The sequence below is a fragment of the Fusarium musae genome, chromosome 7 (assembly GCF_019915245.1).
Source record: "Fusarium musae strain F31 chromosome 7, whole genome shotgun sequence".
Taxonomy (NCBI): Eukaryota; Fungi; Ascomycota; class Sordariomycetes; order Hypocreales; family Nectriaceae; genus Fusarium; species Fusarium musae.
In genome coordinates, this window is record NC_058393.1 from 1,816,728 (window position 1) to 1,835,795 (window position 19,068).

The following is a 19,068-nucleotide window of genomic DNA, read 5'->3' on the forward strand; positions in this document are numbered from 1 at the left end:
GACGAGAGAACGAACGTGCGAGACCAAAGGGAGCTTGAGCAACGTTTAAGTGGTGGCGTGGGAGCTTCTGAATTTATGGAGCATATCGAGCCTGTCGAGTCCTTTCTGGCGTCGTCCCTATCGACTCGAGGATGATCAATATTTGGTAGAGTTGTTGGACGATACAGTAATTGATAAATCAAATTCGTTTCAGTAGTTAGATCGAGGTTTGAAAGAAGATGCCTCGAGTTAATTAATAAGTGACGAGTTAGTTACAGATTCAAGGGAGTAGCCAACGTGTATACGTAATTGGCCGCCGGTGATGCCAGGTCAGCACCAGCGGCAGGAGAAGCCAAGGGCCCCTGTTTTCCCATTGGCTCAATGGTCCACGATAGCGATAAGCCCCAGGTCGTCTCAGGCACCATGTTAGCTGCTAAGGTGCCTACAGCCTAGCGTGGCGGCGCATCATATGTAAGTTAGGTCTAACATAGGTACCTATTAGTTAGCCCATGAATGCGACTGTGAAATTCCATCTTCATCACCATAGCTTCCTTTTTTCTCCCCCAGTTCACGTTGAATCAGCGCAACAATGGGTAAAGGAACAGACAAGCTCTATGTAGGTCTCCTCTCCTAACAAATACCATGTTCCATCTGACTCAATGACTCCAGATTACACACTCAGAATGGTCCTCAGTCGATGCCTTCTCCCCAAGTGTTGGCGCAGGCGCGTCTTCTCGCAATCAAAACGCCAGCGCATCATTTCGCCGTCTTCCCTTTAACTTTTGCGCAGCCAGTCTCCAACCCTTCAAGAACCCTGTCTGCACCCCTGATGGAACAATCTTCGACGTTGAGGTCATCGGCGCCTGGCTTGACAAGCACCCCAACCAGAACCCCGTCACTGGCGAGCCTCTGCAAAAAAAAGATCTGATCCGTCTTAACTTTGCTCGGAATTCAGAATCAGACTCTCTTGGTGCGGGCTTGAGCGACGGAAAAGGCGACTTGATCGATCCCGTCACCTACAAAGTCTTCACCGACAACACACATATCGTTGCCATTCGTCATGGGAACTACGCCAATGTCTTCGCTTGGGATACGGTCGAGCGTATGAATATCAAGGCCAAATCCTGGCGCGACCTCGTCGATGATGAAGAGTTTACTCGCGCCGACATAATTACACTCCAGGATCCCCAGAATGCGGCCAGTCGCAACCTGGACCAGTTCAAGTATCTGAAGGATGGCGAGCAGGCGCAATTGACCAAGGAACAGGAGGATGAGCGCAATGCTGGAAATATCAATTCCAGTGCATTAGGAAGCATGAGCGACAAGGTTTCACGTGCGAAAGCCGCTGTGGAGAAGGCGCGCAAGGCTCGTGAGCAAGGCGGTGATGTCAACCGTAGCTCGACTGCCCTCACCAAGCCTGCTGCTGCCAATAATGTTGTCCGCCACTCTATGATCAAGGACAAGAAGCTGGCTGCTAACTCGGCAGCGTACACCACGGGCAAAGCCGCAGCCAGTTTCACCAGCACCGGACTGACACCTGAGACGAGCGGCGAGAGAGCTCTGCTGACGGATGAGGAGTATATGCTAAAGCCTAAACGAGTCAAGACAACCGGGTATGCCAGAATAGAAACAAATCTGGGTGACATAACAATCGAGCTGTATCCTGAGTTTGCACCCAAGGCTGTGTGGAATTTCGTCAGGTTAGCACAGACTGGCTACTACAAGGGTGTAGCCTTTCATCGAAACATTCCAAACTTTATGATTCAGGGCGGTGATCCATCAGGCACGGGCCGAGGCGGGCAGAGCATATGGGGAAAGTATTTCGATGATGAGTTCGATGGTCCAATGTCACACAATGCCCGTGGAACGAGTTAGTAACCCTTTCATAAGTACGATACAGTCCGCTAACCTCTTGTCACTAGTTTCTATGGCCAACAAGGGCAAGAATACAAACTCAAGTCAGTTTTTTATTGCGTATAAGCCCACGCCACACCTTGACCGCAAGCACACAGTCTTTGGAAAGGTTGTCGAGAATCTCAATGTTCTTTCCAAGATGGAGGATGTACCTACCGATGGGTCTAACCGACCCCTCAACAAGATTGTTATCAAAGACATCGTTATCTTTCACGATCCTTTCGCCGAGTTTCAGAAACAGAAACAGGAAAACGAGCGTCATACCAAAGAACAGGAGAAGATTCGGTTACAAGGTGGCACAGACGATGACAAGACAACATGGACCGGCAAACGGATACGGAATGACGGCACTGTCGAGAGCACAAGAGCCGGTGAGAGCGTTGGCAAATACCTCAAGACCGCAACTCAGCAGAACACAACGACGACCAACGAGGCTGATATTGAGGACGTTGACACGTGGGAGGAATTAGCACGTAAGAAGATCAAGGGGGGTGGTTTTGGAAACTTTGACAGTTGGTAAATTAGGCAACGGGAAGCATTTTGTCCATGCTTGGCTGCAATGCGTCGGTAATTCATCCAAAAGGTGCTGGGTATGTGCACTCTACATCTCGTCTCATCCGACAAAAATCATGCTGAGAATTGGGAAAAGCCCGTTGGTATTACAACCATGACATACAACTTGTCGCCATATATCTCAATTTGATGACCGATCGAACAGTGACAAGTAATGGGAAGCGAATCCAAATATCGCACACTCAAGTCGGGTGGGCGTGCAGATGGATTAGACTGTTGACGGTAGAGCGTTGGCGTCAACCGTGGGAAGCTTGCTGAGAAGTGATGGGCTGAGAGTTAGGGGGTTATCCTTCTCCTGTAATAGTCCCGCAACCACACGCGCTTGCTCCAGGCCAGTTTCTCTGTGGATAGCTTGCAGGCCCTCGATGGCATATTGCTTTGTTTCTGAGGAACATGCCGATGACATACCGAGCATGTACAATGGCCAGATGATAGTATTATTTGCCGACGCAAGGCTCATGAAACGAGTGGCATCGTCGGTGTGGGGCGTCGACTGCGTTGGATCAAATAGCACCGGACTACCACCGCTGCTGGAGGTATCCTCTCCCGGGCCGACTCGTGAGTCTTGCGCAAATGGCGACGATATAACACGGCATGCTTGTTTCTTGGCTGCAATCGAAACCGTGTGCCCTTGGTCCTTCTTGTTGTTGATGTCCCGGATACTGACAACTCCGAGATGCTGTGGAACACTGGCTGCAATTGATTGTCCTAGCATATCCAACACTTTAAGAGATTTGGCAAGTAACTGGAAATGATTGTCTGATAGTACAGTGCGGTCAGCTGAACCCGCAGCAACGCAAAGCTGCTCGACGAGCGTTTCCAGCAGCATCATCCTTATTCCTCGCACCATATTCCAAGTGGTGGATTGACGAAGTCCCGCATAAACGTGGCATATTTGTCCTGATACTCGAGGGTCCGGTTGCGTCAGTTGTATGCGATGGTACTTCCAAGATTCTGGCAGTCCGGACAGTATCGATGAGAATTCCTCCTCAACATTTGATATGGCGGCGACAGCATCATCAAGGTCGACTAGGTTTCTCGTGTTGATATCGTAGCGCACCTGTAGTGCTTTGTATATGGGGTATGCCACATGAAAGTCAGGTCCCCCGAGTTCTTCAGAAGGAGGAATCTCGTGTCGAAGGTCTATTAGTGTTTGTGGCATAGGTAGGCCGCTCTGTATGCAGCTTATAAGAACTGTATGGCAAAGCATGAGAAACATGCGAGCACCAGCTTTGCTTCGAAACTGGGCAGCACCTCTGATGTTTGCCAGGGCAGCAGCTCCGTTGACGTGGTCTTGCCAGGCACGCATCGTATGAGAGCTATATCCCGAAACAAACTCGAAAGTGCCGAGTATCAAGACGGCGAGCATGGTTGTGTCTTTTACGACTTCGATTGGATCGCGAAGTGCACGGTGCGTCAATCCGAGGGCGATAGCATAGCTCTCTTGTGCCCGTGTCATAAGATCTGGGGACCGGAAAACCTGTGAGCATCCTGCAAGTCCGACAGCTGTCATACTGACAGTGACTGGATCAACTTGAGCCTGTGCCGAGTCCGGAGGTTTCCATACATCGTAAATGAAAGCATAGTTTTGATAAGAGCCTCTGTCGGCTGCAACGTAGCGAGAGAAGAAAAAGGCAGTGCCCTTGTCTTGTAGTTCGGGTGACAGAGCGTCATCCAAGTGATCGCGGCCTTCAGTTGGTTCACTTAGACCAATGACATCGCTGGCGTCACTCGGGCTTTCATGAGAGGTTTCCGATGGAGACCGGCTCCAGTCGTTAATCAAGGCGGAAAGAACAGGCGCGCGGCATCGAGTGTTAGATTTCCGAGCACGTCTGACCTTGACCTTGTTCGATTTCTCTGTCTTAGTGGCAGGGGCAGGGGCTGCACTGGACCTCGGGTCAATAGCGAACGTTGGTGGTGACTTGATAGTCACAACCGATGGTGGGGGAGATGTTGAGGCCGAGGCGAGTTCCTGGTTAACGGGACTCTTTTGTGATTGACTGGATCGAGCCCGTGTCTTGACCGCTTTCTTGATAACATGAGAGCTTTCATCTCTAAACATTAGATCGACGAGATTGCGATAGCCAGGGCATGGCTGGTTCTTCTTCTCGCATTGCGTGCATGCCGGCTCCTTTTGGTCACACTTGATTTTGATACTCACATGTCAGTAAGAGCACTGGGAAACAGGCTGAGATGACGACGGCCGGGAGGCCATGGGTATTTGCCAGAACTCATATGGATTGCGGTGATGGACCAACTCACCCGAATCTTGCGACGGCGGCAGGTGGAGCAGCCACCAGAGGGCTTCCCGCAATATACCATGATGGCTTGTATAAAAGAGGCAAGGCGCACGGCCTCGTGATCAGAATCCCAGACTTGTCAAGTCAAAGATAAGAGAATGTGAGGTCAAAAAGGGATGACGCTATGGCAGTCATGACATGATGGGCACCTATTAGTGAGAGAGCTATCACAGCAAGGTCGAAAAAGACCGTGTATGGAGGAGGTCGTCTAAAAAGCTCTTGGCTTAAGATAGGTTCCAAGGGGTGACGGTAACTGTTGGCGGGGATCGACAGAGGCGGCTAGGAACCCGGGAAGTGCGGAGTGTTTGTGTGATATGATGGATTGTCCCCGAAGTACGTCAGTATCAGTGAATTGGCCTGGTCTGGGGTATCGTAATTCGTAAATCGTAAGTCATAACTCCGTAAAGTCGGGAGTCGATATCAGAAACGAGAGAAAACCAGAATAATTATCTCGGGGCGGGACCAAAGGAACGGAATTGAAGAAACAAGGATCTATGGCCAAAGATTAATTTAGATGTGAGAGGGAAAAGTATCTTTGGTAGGGAGCAAGGTAGGTCGAGCCATAAGGTGAGGACCCATGCACATATGCAACCGGAAGGAGGAATAAGGGTTGTATGCGGAATGATTGGATCTCTTCCTTCCTTCCTTTGGATTGGATTGGACATGATGCAACTTGTTAGCTGCAGATTGGGTGGGCAGGCGCGGGCCTGGCTGTGCTCCTCCCCTTCCAGGTTGTCTTGGTGTGCAGTTCAGTGACTTTATTACATATTACCAATGATGGTAGTCTTGCCCCCCAATTTGAGATTCATAGTGGAGGTGACCTGTATATCTGTATACCCTATAAGAGGGAAACGCTATGAAATATTTATTTCTGGTATTGACAATAAGCCTAACTAAGGTATGACCTAATTCGCATACTCTCCGAGTGGCAGGAGTCAGACTCAGTGGTCACCCTGTACCTCGGAAATAAAACTTGAGGCCCTCAACGTCACATTTCAAGACCATCAGTCTACTATGCAACCCTTTCATTCCTTGATTGCGGCTGTGGCAGATGCTATTAACAGCCACAACCGCTTGTCTTACATACATGATAAAGCCTGCTGAGGGTGCCATGTTAATTTAGTGGCTCGTTCGACTGACCTCTTTCATTTTCTCGATAGGATAAACCTGGCGAGACATGACAGCTGTTGATCATCAACTCAATTTTCACAGTCTGCTTCTTTTACTGTCCTCCAACATGAACAGTCAAGACCTTTGGTCTCCCATCATTCAAGAATCCGCTCTGATCGACTCCCCCCGATGCACCAACATCATCATACGGAAACGCATAACCCTTCCCCTCAAGCGTGACCTCATGGCAGATTCTAGAGTAGTGATTTGTCTTTCCCTCTCCTTTACAGTAATACTCTTCGACCCTCTCCCCCTCGGGCTGCCGGGAATTTCCCGATAACGTTGTCCGGTTCAGAGCCGCCGCAATACGCGCTCCGACGTTGAGCTGCGCTGGCGTCACATCCGGGCTGCTCGCAAACGGTCCTGTGCTGCAAGACACAATGTCTCTCGTAGATGGCTTCTCAAAGTGGAAGCTAAGTTTGTCCTTTCCAACATCTTTGAACACTAGTTTGCCATCGTGGACGCGGCCCCTAACATCGCCCCATTCTGCCTGCGTGTTGATTTCGATGTCCTCTTCCTCGTAGCGCTTCCACGCCGCGTCAATCTCTGGCGCAAAGTAATTCTCCAGCAAGCCTGGATGTAACTCTGCACCGGCGTTCGGGCTTAACACTCGGAGGTTGGAGCCAGACTTGGACTTGACCACAAGCTTCTCCCAGCCCGCGCCGTCCTTCTCGCCCTGGCGCTTCAAACCCTCGGAGACCTGATCAAGCCCATCCTTGGGCATGCCCAGAACACGCGTGACTTGGCCTGCCTCGTTCTCAAGCTCCAGACCGATCGGAATGCTTACGAAGTCAACATATGACACGTTGACGTACAGCTGATCGTTGTTGTAGGTGAACTCGCAGAATCCCCAATCAGCATCAAAGTTGGCATCAGTTGGATTCGTTACAGACGGTTCAACCACAGCTGGCCCTGGGTTGATAAGAAATGTGATTGGCTTGCCTTTGCAGAACCAAATTCGCCCTCCAAAGATATGCGGTATCCGTACTTTCTTTTGAGCTCCTGGTCCTCCAACGGGAATGGCGATATCTGCACCGACGGGCTGCAGTATCTCAGACGGCGACTTTGGCCGATGAACCGTCTCTCCATCCGCGAGAAGAATCAAAACACCCTGTTCATCCCGACCTGTGACGTGTGCAAAGAGTGACTTGGAGTCTGTATGATTGGTGAGGATAATGTCTAGGAAGGGTTCTGTAGGCATAGTTGCAAAGTGTCGCTCACTACTAGGGTAATATGATGGAAAAGGTAGGATAAGTAGTGAAGGATATCGTGGATACGATAGCAGGTTGGTCAATTGTATTGAAGGAAAGATCTATTACTTATAAAATGCATCTATAACCCCTCACCTCACAAGGGGCTTCTGCCTTGATTTAGGCCCAGTTTTGTTGGTTTCTTGGCCAAGTAGTAGAGGCAATGGAATTGGATCCAATGCTTGGGTAAGTACCTACCATGAGGTAAGGGAGAGGAGATTTGAACCTCTGACTCAACTACGTCAGCACTCACTGATTCCAGTTTTCTCACAACCAACATCGCGATAGTGCAAATTGACGGAATTTTTCCTCGATCAAATATGATGGTACAATATTGAATACTTCGAATTCTCTCGACTGCGCCATAAACCATAACGAAACATCGATTCCGATCACGGCTCCTCGCCCTCAAACTCGTAGCAGATAATCAAGTACCCATTCACACCACCAAGAAAACATGGCTCAGAAACGGCATTACCAGGCCGACAATCAAGACGCAGACAGAGTTCCCTTGTGCGACTCTCCTTGTGCTAGCACCTGCACTATCGATTTCATCATTATCCGAATCATTTATCGCACACACTGAAGTTTCTGACGATTCGTAACATCGTCTCACCAGTCGCGACTGGCGTTCACTGTTTGATGAGTTGAAGTAAGCTTTGACATAACTGACAGTGACGGTGGCATCCTCTTTTGGAGGACCGCTTGACCATAACGGATTGCCGTTACTCCAATGTTGAAGAATCAAATGGCCCCCAGAAGAAGGCATGTCGGCTCCTTTCATGTGAGCGAGTAGTTTACTGTCAGCGTAGAATAGGACCTGTCCTGGAAGATAGTCAAAGCGGTACTCGTGAAAAGCATCTGTCGGGTCGAAATCTAGCTTGACTCGTTTGAAACTGCCAGTTTTGCTGGCATCATAGCCAGCCTCCAAGGATTTCTTGGACTGGACAACCAGATTGATAGGGTATATACCATTATCGTGATCAAATTCTTGAGAGAGGAACTCGATATCGATCTCCTGAGTATCGTTAAAATACTGTTTCATTGGTCAGTTTCGCCCATCGCTCTTGTCATCCGATTACTCGCCCAGAAGAAAGCGGCACAGGTGCCCTTGACATCCGTCAGTTTCATTCCTGCTCGGTATGAACCCCAGTGAAGGTCAAGTCTCGTGGTGTCGACCTCGCTCGACGGGATCGCATCGTCTTTGTTGACTGCACTTCTTACATGTAGCTCAAGCCCAGAATCATCTCCAGACTTTGCTCGATGAGTGTTGACATTGTTGGGCAGGAATGCTTTGCCGAAGTTACCCCTACCATCTGCTGCCGATACTGTAAAGTTTTGAGCTACCCAGTCGTGCCCTTCAGAGATGTTATGCAGCTGGCTGAACTTGGTCTCCAGCAGATCAGTGAATGCGACTGGGCTATCGCCTTCGGGTTTTTGGATCGAGAAACCGCATTCGCACGCTCCAGAAACCAGACGAGCAGTGGCAAGAAGATGTGTAAGAGGGAGGATCATGATAGAAATGGAAGTGATTGGGCCTTCTCAGCAGAATTGGCTCTGTTGGCTGTGACGAGCGTATTTCAACATTGACACCATGTAAGTTGTAAGTCTCAAGTTGAGATTGCAGGCCCAGGTTCATATAAGGCAATGTACTTAAGCTGGACAGCCTCGAATAATTCATCAGAGGTGCCTGCTTTGGAGCTTAGATGGTTCACGGAAGGACGTTCTCCAGAGGCCCGAGGGAAACTTCCATGGACAGGGCAGGGTACCTTAGGTAAGTACTAAGGTACCTGCATGCATAGGTGTGTGGGAGAAAGAGCATCTCGTATCAAACATGGTGTTTTGGTGTTGTAGGTCAGTACCTACCTAGGTAGGTAATGACTTACAGGTAGTACTTTTGGTTGGAGGGCATATGAGAGGCCTTTCTTTTTGTTGGTGATGATGTCGCCTTTGGCCCGCCTGCGACTCCCTGGACAATTCCTTCCAGCATCGGGAGCTGATCACTTTCAACATGTCACGGGCTTGATAAAAAGACAAGAAATGATGTTTTGACAGGTGCTGATTATTCAAAGCAAACACTATTCATCTATACACGAGTATGGGCCAGCCTCCTCTTGACGGTATGCGACGCTGCGTCATGGGCCCAAAAAGGGGTTCCAAGGACATGCCAGATCATGCTATTGCCGTCATGTGGCCGCAAAAGAAACAATCTGTATATCGAACAAGGTATCAAAGCCAAACTGAACAATTCGACAAAAATAAGTGAAAAATAAATAGGAGAAGAATCGAACAAGAGGCGAAGCAGAGCAATGCCATACCATGAGAAGAAGCAGACCAAGACGGAGCCGAGCGCTGAAAACTGCCTGCAAACCGGCAGCCCGAAAGAAACACACAAAAATATTATAAGACGAAAACAATAAAGGTGCCATAGCATGTAGAACAGGGGAAGTAGAAGGCGACATCAGCCATCTTGGACCTGCCAACTGTCCTGCCATCGCAGTCATTAGCCTGCGCTGTCACTACGCAAATGATCCAGTTCCCTCTGTCCGGGGTACAAGCCCAATGCGAAAACCGTTTCCTGATCCCCTTCCTTGACCCCAACTAATGCCGTTTGACCCTTTGTAACCATGCAACAAGGGGAGAGAGAGAACTGTAAACAAAAACGACAAAGCATGACGTGCCCAACAATAACAACAACAGATTTGCCATGTAAAACTGCAGTAGACTGGACATTGCGATGACCCGCCCTGTCTCGGGTATCGCCAAGGAGATAGTGAAATGATAACCATAAGGAGACTGCAAAAAACAAATTCATAGGAGACGGGACAAGTCCAACTCCCTCCCGAGCCCTTCGCGCCGATCAAGTCAGAGAGGAACGAATTAACCCACAACCAAAACCAAACATAATCAAGCAGAGAGGTATATGCCTAGGAGAAAAGGAAAGCCCGAACCGGCCCGAGGGCAAACAAAGGAAAAAGTCATTTCAGTCATGGCCAATTAGTTTTAGTACACGCTATCCTCATCTGCTCCCTGCGAGATCATCGAGGGAGTCGAGACATTTGAGGATGCTTCGGGATCATCGACATAGCCGACAAGAGCCTGTGAATGCAATTTGAAGGCGTCACCCATAAGTCGAGTCATGCTGTGTACTGTGTTAGCAATGTGATACTGAGAGATGTTTGCACCGCTGATACATACCCCCAAACAACAACTTCATCGAGTATCGAGCCCCAGAGTCGTGCGACAACCGCGCTCAGCTGAGACATGTAGTTCTCATCAATCTCCTTCACAAGAAGCTGTCGGACCTTGTTGTACATGGCCATCTCTTCCTGAGTCGCAGGTTCCTCGTCATGTTCCAGACGATACAACCACAGCGAAAGAATGATCATGAGATCCATTCCGCAGAGCGCATGCTCCACGCTCCAGTTGGTAGGCGATACACGGGCGATCCATCTGACTCCTTGCGAGACAACAGTCTCCAGGCAGTTGTAGCATTCCTCAATAACCTTGATCATTTCACTCGAGCGCTTCACGCGATCCCGGGCATGCGTCATCGCAGCAGCAACCTCATAGGATTCATGGTAGCGAAGCGCTTCCTGGACCGCCTTCAGGTCAACTTCCAGGCGGGCACGAGCATTACGGTACATGGCTTTCGCGTTGAAGATTAAAGGATGGCCTTTGTGGGGAGCACTGATCGGCACAGGAAAAGCCTCGGCCTCACACATGTCGACGGATTTCTCCCATGTTTCTAGCGCCAGCCGCAACTTGTACTCTGTTACCACATCTTGCAGTGCCTCAGGACTGCGCTTGTGATACCAGACCTCAAGAAACAAAGCGTTGATCATGACGCGGGTGCCGAATGTGCTGTATCGAAGCGTCTCGCCCTGGAAAAGGTTGTCATGAGCCTCCATAAAGGTCACGGTAGTGGAAGCAGCCAAATGCTCTTGCCATGCCGCCTCGTCTGGTACCTGCAAGTTCCATAGCGTTTCGGTGGAAGGAAGCTGTAAATCTTCAAACTCGCTGAAACTGATGGCCGGTGTGTGGTTGTAGGTAAGTGTCAAAAGGCCAAAGAATATGTAGACAGCGTAATATGTACGACGGCAGCCCTCATCTTCTACCCACTCGGCACGAGTGGGCTTTGCACCTGACCGAGCTTCTTGGCGTAGCTTCAGCTCGTACCTGTTACCCGCGACCATGTTGGCGAGCAGACTCTTGATTGAGCAGGTCCACTCCAGACCCTTGGGGTCACCGCTCCAGCTAGCAAAAATCATGTTGAGGAGGTTGCTCTGCATGGTCCACAGGGGACACTTTCGGGAGCTAAAATTCTCCTTACTTTGTAGAAACTGATTAACTAAAACCTTGGAGCCAATGTGGAGCATGTATGCCTGTTCTTGGTCGAAAGCATAGAGAGCGCCAATGCTGAGAACCGCCAACAAAAGCTGGGGTGAGACCTTGGTGGGACGGAATGAGGCAGGGTGCAAGAAAGGCAAATGGTGATGGAATAGACCGAAATATGTTGAAAGGTACCGATTCAAGGAACCCAGGCCTGGCAGGCGGAAACCCTCAGGGATGGCGTGCTCGCTGTCGGCACTGCGAATGTTGTCAAGGATAGCGTTGCGCTCATCATCCCCCATCACTTCAGGGGCTTTGTATCCAGGCTTGGATGACTCTGACGACCATGGAGATGGCGGCGCAGCTGCAGAGTTGGGCAACGAGTTGATCATAGACTGTAGAGCCGGTACCAGGCCATTACAGTTCTGTCCACTGATAGGGGGGAGCTGATTCGAGTTGGCTTGCAGGGCAGTGCCGCTGGCGAAAGAAGGTTGAGATTCGAATGACCCGGATGCACTGGACGTTATCGAATGGGCTTTGGGCTCGGCGACTGTTTGAGACATAAAACCATCCCACTGAACCTGAGGTAATGCGATAGCGCCGGAAGGGTAGGTTACAGTAGACTCCATAGCAGAAGCATTGTGGGGTGAATAAGCCATCGATGGACTGTCCTCGTATGAGTGGTCTTCACGCATAGCAGCGGTGGCCTTGTGATGCAAATCGGCTACAAGCATGGCAGCCGTCTCAACGTCGAAAATGCCATCAGCACCAGATTCCATTTGTTCCAGGGTCGAAGTATCAATAGCGATGGCAGATTTTGAAGGGGCACCGACAGCACGAGTCTTGGGACCGGCCCGGCGCTTGCCATCGCTGTGAAGAGGTACGCCGCCATCCTTGGCGTGGACGGTACGGTCATGTCTAAGAAGAAGGTCACGACGAACAAAAGTACTCCTACACTTCATGCACTTGAAAGGACGCTCTTTGGTATCTGCGAATGAGTCAGCATATGGCCAGGAGAAGAGGGGTCGCGGGGTGAAAGGTTTGGCATAAGGGCTGACTGGTGGTACACGTACGTGATCGTTCATGGCGACTTCGGTGTTCGCTCCTGCTAAAGGCCCTGTTGCAGAACTGACACTTGTATTTACGTTCGGGTGCCAGCGAGGCCTTTCGCGAAGACGCTGTCGAGGCCGCAGGGGGCGGGAGGACTGCTACGTTTGCACCGGGCATCTCGACGTGGTCAAGTCGCGATTCCTAAATTTGGGAGGCGACTGAGGACGACGGCAAGTTTGCGATCGGAAATCGGACAATTAGGCTGGGCCCGACAGCACGATGGTTGAATATCGTCTGATCCGTAGAATGTTGTGACTCTCGCTCTCGCTCTCGACTGCTAGCTCTTCGCTTGCGCGCGCGCTCCCGTGGGGTTTAAAGGGTGAAAGCGGTGATCTTGAACGTAATGATGGTCATTGGATATGATTGATCGATGGTCATGGAAAAGCTGAGTTTATTGGTATTGGTTGAGAAATGAAGGCTCTGGATGGCCTCTTGGAAAATATGAACCGGTCGTGATGAGACGGGCGAAGTGTTGCGAGATGGTTGCGGGTGAGTCGAGCTGGTGATGGAGGGGAATTGGAAGAAGAAGGGAATAAAAGCGAGGGGAGCAGACGTAGAAGACTTAGAGGGGCGGACGGGAGGGAGGGGAGAAATCCGGAGGGGAGAGTGACCCGGGACTTGGGGGGGCACTTATTTTCTGGGTGGGGAGGGAAGGAGGGGAACATCCATGGAAAACCAAGAAGAGGGAATGAGAACAGAAGAGACGACGGGAGGGAGAGATGGAAGGAACGAGGGAGGGAGGGAGAGGGGTGGCTGAAAAGTTACTGGCTGAGGCTGGACTGATTGAACAACCTACCTAGTGAGTGATGAGAGTGACTGGGCTCTAAATTGAGCATTTGTGCCAGCGAAGCACAGCACAGCACAGCACAAAAAGCATGGACAAACTAAGGCCGACAGCACACAGAGAGAGGTGCATGGAGTGTCTTGTAGACCTTCCTTGGCGGGCAATCGTGGGCGTGGACGTGCTAACTGCCCAGGTATGTACCTTGCTCTTAGCGACTGAAAGAGCCAATGCAGCACTATGCAGCAGCAGCTTCCAGCGTTCGGCCAGGAGTGCTAGGCTCGTTAGCCCCCATCACACCCCTGTGAGTCCAGGCATCCGCCTCTGAGCAGCTCGTACCGAACATGACCAGAGACCAGACCAGGTGAGCACAAACCTGACCTTACCGAACAAAGCTCCACTGATACAATAGCGGGGCCTAATTCGGTGGAGGGGCGGCGAGGGGCAGTTCAGCCATTCGTTTTGCCCCTAAACCCTTTGTGGATGAACAAGAAGCAAGCAACTCAGCTTTGGGCGAGGCGAGCGAGCACCGACAATGAAAATTCTGTCAGGAGAACCTAGCAGCCAACGCCATCCGTCAATTAAAAAGCAGCACAGACGAAATACTGTACAGAGAGACACACAAAACTGGGTTATTTTCTTTGGACCAGGCACTATCTACACTACGGCCGGGACGCAAAGTTACGATAACCGGCACGGAGCAATCAAAGCTAATCAAAGAGGGAGCAGACCTATCAAGACGTGAGAGCACGAGATCGCCGAGGTACACTGTAACTTTGACAGACATGCAAATATACTTGCATAAACTCGTCACTGGGTGCACTGTTTTCCCTGGGTTCCTGCAGAGGTGCAAGCCTTCGCTTCGCCAAACCTTCTCTCTTCTCGCCAGCGATTCATTATGTCAGCCTGAGTGGACACATCCACATGGAAACGATAGCGGACGTTTAATGGAGACATCCACAACCGAGAAGTATTTTTGCTCTCTCATGCCTGCCCTAACGCAGAGTCAGAGGCACGATTCCGTTTACTGAACCGTCGGTCAAGAACGATATATCGTATACTTGACGGTAATAGAGTCGGTGACGGATACAAAAAGTCGGAGTCAATGTCGGTGTCGAGATACCTTGCTGAACCGACAGGGAACGGCTATCCACTCACTCCGTAATCCGTCCCGTCCGCCTCGAAGAATGGCGGTACAAGGTCACTGGCCCACTAGCACATTATCCACGGGATAAGGGGGACCGGGGGGGCTTGTCAAAAGACACAAAGGAAACAGGGGGGGGGGCGGGGCCGGAGAATGGAAGCCAATAGCAACAATAGGGACAGAACTGTCTAATCAAGGACCGCATGGCAATCAATGATATGGTACCGGTACCGTGAGGAACGAAAAACGAGGCACGAGACACGCATTATCGTTGGCCACCAAGGATGACACAGCAACAGGCCAGTCTAAAGATGGGAAGGCCAATTCTCAGCCGCTGCGCATCGGCCAAGCAGCCAAAAACAGTCAGATCTTGGAAACGTAATCGCAAAAATCATGAAATCATCCAGACCAAGAGGGATAAGGCGGGGAAGCTGAGGTGGCTCCATCACTACCAGAAACTCACCAGCAGCCTCTGGTCCTATGCTTCAGCTGGATGGTTGACCAAATACAGCATAATTACAGTTCCTACCACGCCTACCTCGGGACCCGTAGGTCCGCCTTTTTCTAACTTCTGTGTATGTACTGTACGGAGAATGCCCTGGCCATTTCGTCCCAGTACTGTCTTCGACTTCAACCAACGCGATTCAGGCGTAGCGTCATAGCACCACGGCCTGTCAAAGAGAGGATCCGTTCCCAGCACAGCGGCGTAAGGCCTGGTAAGGCCTGGGATCACAGTCGTCGCGGGCACGCCTTGCATCTCGCGCCCCACTTGATGTGAAGTTCCCCGGTCAAGCGCGTCAAATTCTAGCGGGAGACGGTCTACACGGGGAAGTTGATGAGACTTGCTGTCGGCTTCGCGTCAATTACCCCTGTATCAGAACGCATGGCCTTACCTGATATGCACTGTACGCGCCTGCGTGTATGACAGGTACTCATACACAGTGTTGAATATCACATCGACACGGCTCGCTGCTTAAACCACAACTCTGGAACACTCTAATCTCTACTCCGTACGATTAGGGGTGTTTAATTTTATCAACCTTTTTATACCATCAGTTACCTATTTATCACTGGGCTACTCCGTACATACAAGCGACCTCTCATCGTCGTGCACGGCTACCAAGATTCATTTGATCTATCAAACAGTCCGTGGCATCCATGTTTTCCTCTGGAACATTGCTTCATCCACCTATTGATCCCACCCATTGACAACACCTGCAACACCTCAGTCAAGTCGTGGCCAGCTAGGCAGGCTTCACTGTTTTCCCAAGTGTCCCAGTATTGATTTGTCTGCGAGGGAGACTTGGCTAGACCACCATCGGCTGTGCCGTGATTAAGGTTGGGATTGATAAGGGGCTCGTTAATCTGAACAAGTCGGTCGGTATGCGCACATGAAGGCCTATGATAACAAATACCAAATCAGATGCAGGGAGGCAAACAAGATCACAGATTTGCGAACGTTCCACAAAAGAGGTCAAAAATTCCTATGTACAGCATCATCATTTCAACACCTCTAAAGGTGAATGACTGATCTTGTCCGCGAGATCGACAGGAGAATCATGCGCGATCATTGGTAATTTGCAGCGTCACACTTGACACTCAGCTTCTACGATCTGCCATGAATGGCAAGACCAGACAAAATCCATTTTTATCTCCTTTCACCAGCACAGAACATGAATTGATTCATTCTCGTATCCACTACGCCAGGGACAAGCCACAATGCAAAACTTGTTACGAGAGGAATGAACATGACGGATAGCTTTGGGGAAACGAGTCGCGAGCTAGAAGGGGTTCATCTCGCTGTGGAAACTTGTGCAATACGCTACTCTACTGAGCCCCTCTCAGCTCGCCGGCCTCCTCGGATCTGCAACCTATTTGTCCTGTAATGCTGTTATACCCCGCAACGGTCGGACGGCACTGGCGCCCGAACGGATCCAGCAGTTGATAATCCACCAAATGTTGGAAAGGATGAAGGGGAAGTCCATCGTCTTTTGAGGGGTTGTCATCCGGTTTTGCAATAACTACAAAAGATTGGGTGGTTGCAACAATACGTTGGCGATCTGGCATACTGTTTGTTACGCTCAGTCTCTAGCCACCCGTTCAAGTCTGTATCAACTCAACTCAGACGGCACGGATCGGGACGATACACATTTGCTTCCAACGGTATTCGCATCTTACTTGCCTGGCTGCTGTAAAACGCCTGGAACTTTAAAAGATGATGCATAATTTCCTCTCTTGACCCTTGCGTTTCCAGAGCAAAAGTTACGAGATCCACGCCAATAGCGGGCGGGTCCGCGGCAGTCTCCCGGTGTAGGGAGCCATGAATTTGGTCAGGCTCCACGTGGTGTCAAGGCGACGTATGGTGGAGTGCATTTTTGCTTCTATGGAGCTGTTGTGTGCTTTTCTTCCTGGCCTGCCTGCTTCGTTTTCAACTCAACCTTGGTGGTATTTCTCTGTTGGTGGCCTGCGATGTCCTAACGTATGTACATAGAGACCCTCCCATCAAACTCAAAGACTAACGGAATGCAACCCCAATATGACACACAGATAATGCAAAACCAGCCACAGCTACCCGAATAGCTGTGAGGCTATCAAGAGGATACACATGATTTTCCAGCCAGCACCTCCCTCAGCAGACAGTGTTGCGGTGGGATGGAGGAGAAATGATGGACGTGCACATCGGCGCCGTAGTCATGGGAGACGGGCTCGCATGGCGCCGTCACCCATAGGCTAATACTTGAGCCAAACCTGACTGCGAGTAGGGGACGGAAAATGACGAGTCAGAGAGGCTGCTAAGTTCGTCTTGAAATATTTCAAACTCGTCTGAATAATTTTGTCACTTATTGGGATCCATATCTTACGTTTCCTTAACGCCCCTATCCGAAGAGCAAGACGAAAGTAAGATTGGAGGGTAAGGGGGCCCAACCATGAAGACTTGTCTTATCTGTCACTTAGCAGAGAGCGCGTTGTGCGACAATCACAACTCTTTAAGGTCGTGTTAGTACGGATTCGGTGATGTTATCCGGGACCTTCACGAACTGATCTGACCTGATCATTGCTGACTCACCTTTGTGCGCGAGTAAAACAAACAGGAGCGCATCGTTTCTCCGTGTCGATCTGCAAGATGTTGATGTCCGCAGAGCAAACAGAGCCGTCACCTGCAGTCGCTGGCTGGACAATGCCTCTTGTTTGCACACTCATCACTTGCATGCTGCATGATATTCGATACTGTCAATTCATTCGTTGGACATTTCAAGTCAAAGGGAACGAGAGAACGAGCGACCAGCCACTCGCAAGGCCACTCCTGAATCGTGCGTACCCAGTATCAGCCAGTGTCGATTACCTATGAGAGGTCTGTTAAAGACTCTACTATTGTACAAGTTGTGTGTCAAAGAACGACCTGTTACACCTTCCGGTCGGAATGACGAAACGTCAAGAGGTACTGAACTGAGGTTCTCGGCGATCTAACACACATGACGGAAAGTCTAAGAGACGAGCCAACAGCAACACATGTACGGATACATTGATTCTCTGGCAATTTACCCACACAATGGACACAGTTGATCACCTTGCGTTATTAGCACCTTGAGATAGGTTTGTTTCTCTGATGGTTGTTGTTTGCCAACACCGTCCCCTCGCACTAACTACTTAGGTCAATACGTATTATTGAAGTGAGCTAGGTACTATAATGCTTCATCTCGGCGACTTCTGGCCGCTGCAACCCAACCGTAACAACAGCCTGAGATGTTGTATGGATGGGTGGATGATGGATGTATGTATGTAGCTAGTAGACCTAGAAGCCGGCTATGTTGTGTCGGCCCCGTTTCTACTTTTGAATGTCACTGAATTGGAAACCTAACGAGTTGCCAAAAAGGGCTGATGGACGGGACACGAAGGGTTTCATTGAGACGTGGTTTTTCCAGTGGAGAAATCCCATCCATCGGTGGAGAGGCATTGAAATTCTCAGGCTGCTCTTGTCACTTTAGTAGCATCTTGTAAGTTACGGTACAGTCCATAGGTTCAATCCATACCTTAGTAGGTAGGTACCTTTTTTAGAATGGTGCAACTCAACTGCAAGGCTGGAGAAATACTGTATACTGTAGCTACTCTCCTCCCCCCGTCGCTCCTACATCAACATCTATCTGCTTTAATCAATCCTATTTGATAGAGTCGCCATCAACTCCAAAGCGCCCACTCCGTTCTGGTGTACGGGCCTGGCAACCGTGGACTTTGTCTGCCTATCGCGGCTGTCCGAGAGGTTGTTGATACTGGGCTCCCCTATCCCGTCCCTTATTCATTGCCAAATCCAATAGCCAGGCCGCCGCCAACTTTGACTGTCATTTTTATGACCTGAGCTGAGCTGACCCGACCCGACAGTCATTTTTTCTATACCGTCTTTTCACCAACGGAAACGTACAGTATTTCCAACCAACCTATGTACTTGTCCATCCTAGTATCGTTTCAGCCAAATCGCCTGTCGCTGCAGGCTGCCTTCTTCCCTTCTGGGCTTTCTCC

The 19,068-nt window shown here is 50.1% G+C and overlaps 5 protein-coding genes across 5 annotated transcripts; 1 reads left to right on the forward strand and 4 right to left on the reverse strand.

The window, feature by feature from the left end:
• Positions 1–568: 568 nt before the first annotated feature.
• Positions 569–2,413, forward strand: CYP8 (Peptidyl-prolyl cis-trans isomerase cyp8; the record flags this gene model as incomplete). The annotated part of the gene is made up of 3 exons (XM_044827342.1): positions 569–595; positions 649–1,849; positions 1,902–2,413. 3 exons carry the CDS (start codon positions 569–571, stop codon positions 2,411–2,413), a joined length of 1,740 nt encoding a protein of 579 aa, XP_044677936.1.
• A 261-nt stretch (positions 2,414–2,674) lies between these two features.
• J7337_009748 (uncharacterized protein) lies at positions 2,675–4,788 on the reverse strand (the record flags this gene model as incomplete). The annotated part of the gene is made up of 2 exons (XM_044827343.1): positions 2,675–4,609; positions 4,729–4,788. 2 exons carry the CDS (start codon positions 4,786–4,788, stop codon positions 2,675–2,677), a joined length of 1,995 nt encoding a protein of 664 aa, XP_044677937.1.
• Positions 4,789–5,988: 1,200 nt separating this feature from the next.
• J7337_009749 (uncharacterized protein) lies at positions 5,989–7,466 on the reverse strand (the record flags this gene model as incomplete). Its single annotated transcript, XM_044827344.1, has 2 exons — positions 5,989–7,091; positions 7,385–7,466. 2 exons carry the CDS (start codon positions 7,464–7,466, stop codon positions 5,989–5,991), a joined length of 1,185 nt encoding a protein of 394 aa, XP_044677938.1.
• Positions 7,467–7,578: 112 nt separating this feature from the next.
• On the reverse strand, positions 7,579–8,701 carry J7337_009750 (uncharacterized protein; the record flags this gene model as incomplete). Its single annotated transcript, XM_044827345.1, has 3 exons — positions 7,579–7,716; positions 7,803–8,222; positions 8,411–8,701. The coding sequence occupies 3 exons, from the start codon at positions 8,699–8,701 to the stop codon at positions 7,579–7,581; spliced, it is 849 nt and encodes a 282-aa protein (XP_044677939.1).
• A 1,488-nt stretch (positions 8,702–10,189) lies between these two features.
• J7337_009751 (uncharacterized protein) lies at positions 10,190–12,745 on the reverse strand (the record flags this gene model as incomplete). Its single annotated transcript, XM_044827346.1, has 3 exons — positions 10,190–10,328; positions 10,385–12,506; positions 12,592–12,745. The coding sequence occupies 3 exons, from the start codon at positions 12,743–12,745 to the stop codon at positions 10,190–10,192; spliced, it is 2,415 nt and encodes an 804-aa protein (XP_044677940.1).
• Between the last annotated feature and the right edge of the window lie 6,323 nt (positions 12,746–19,068).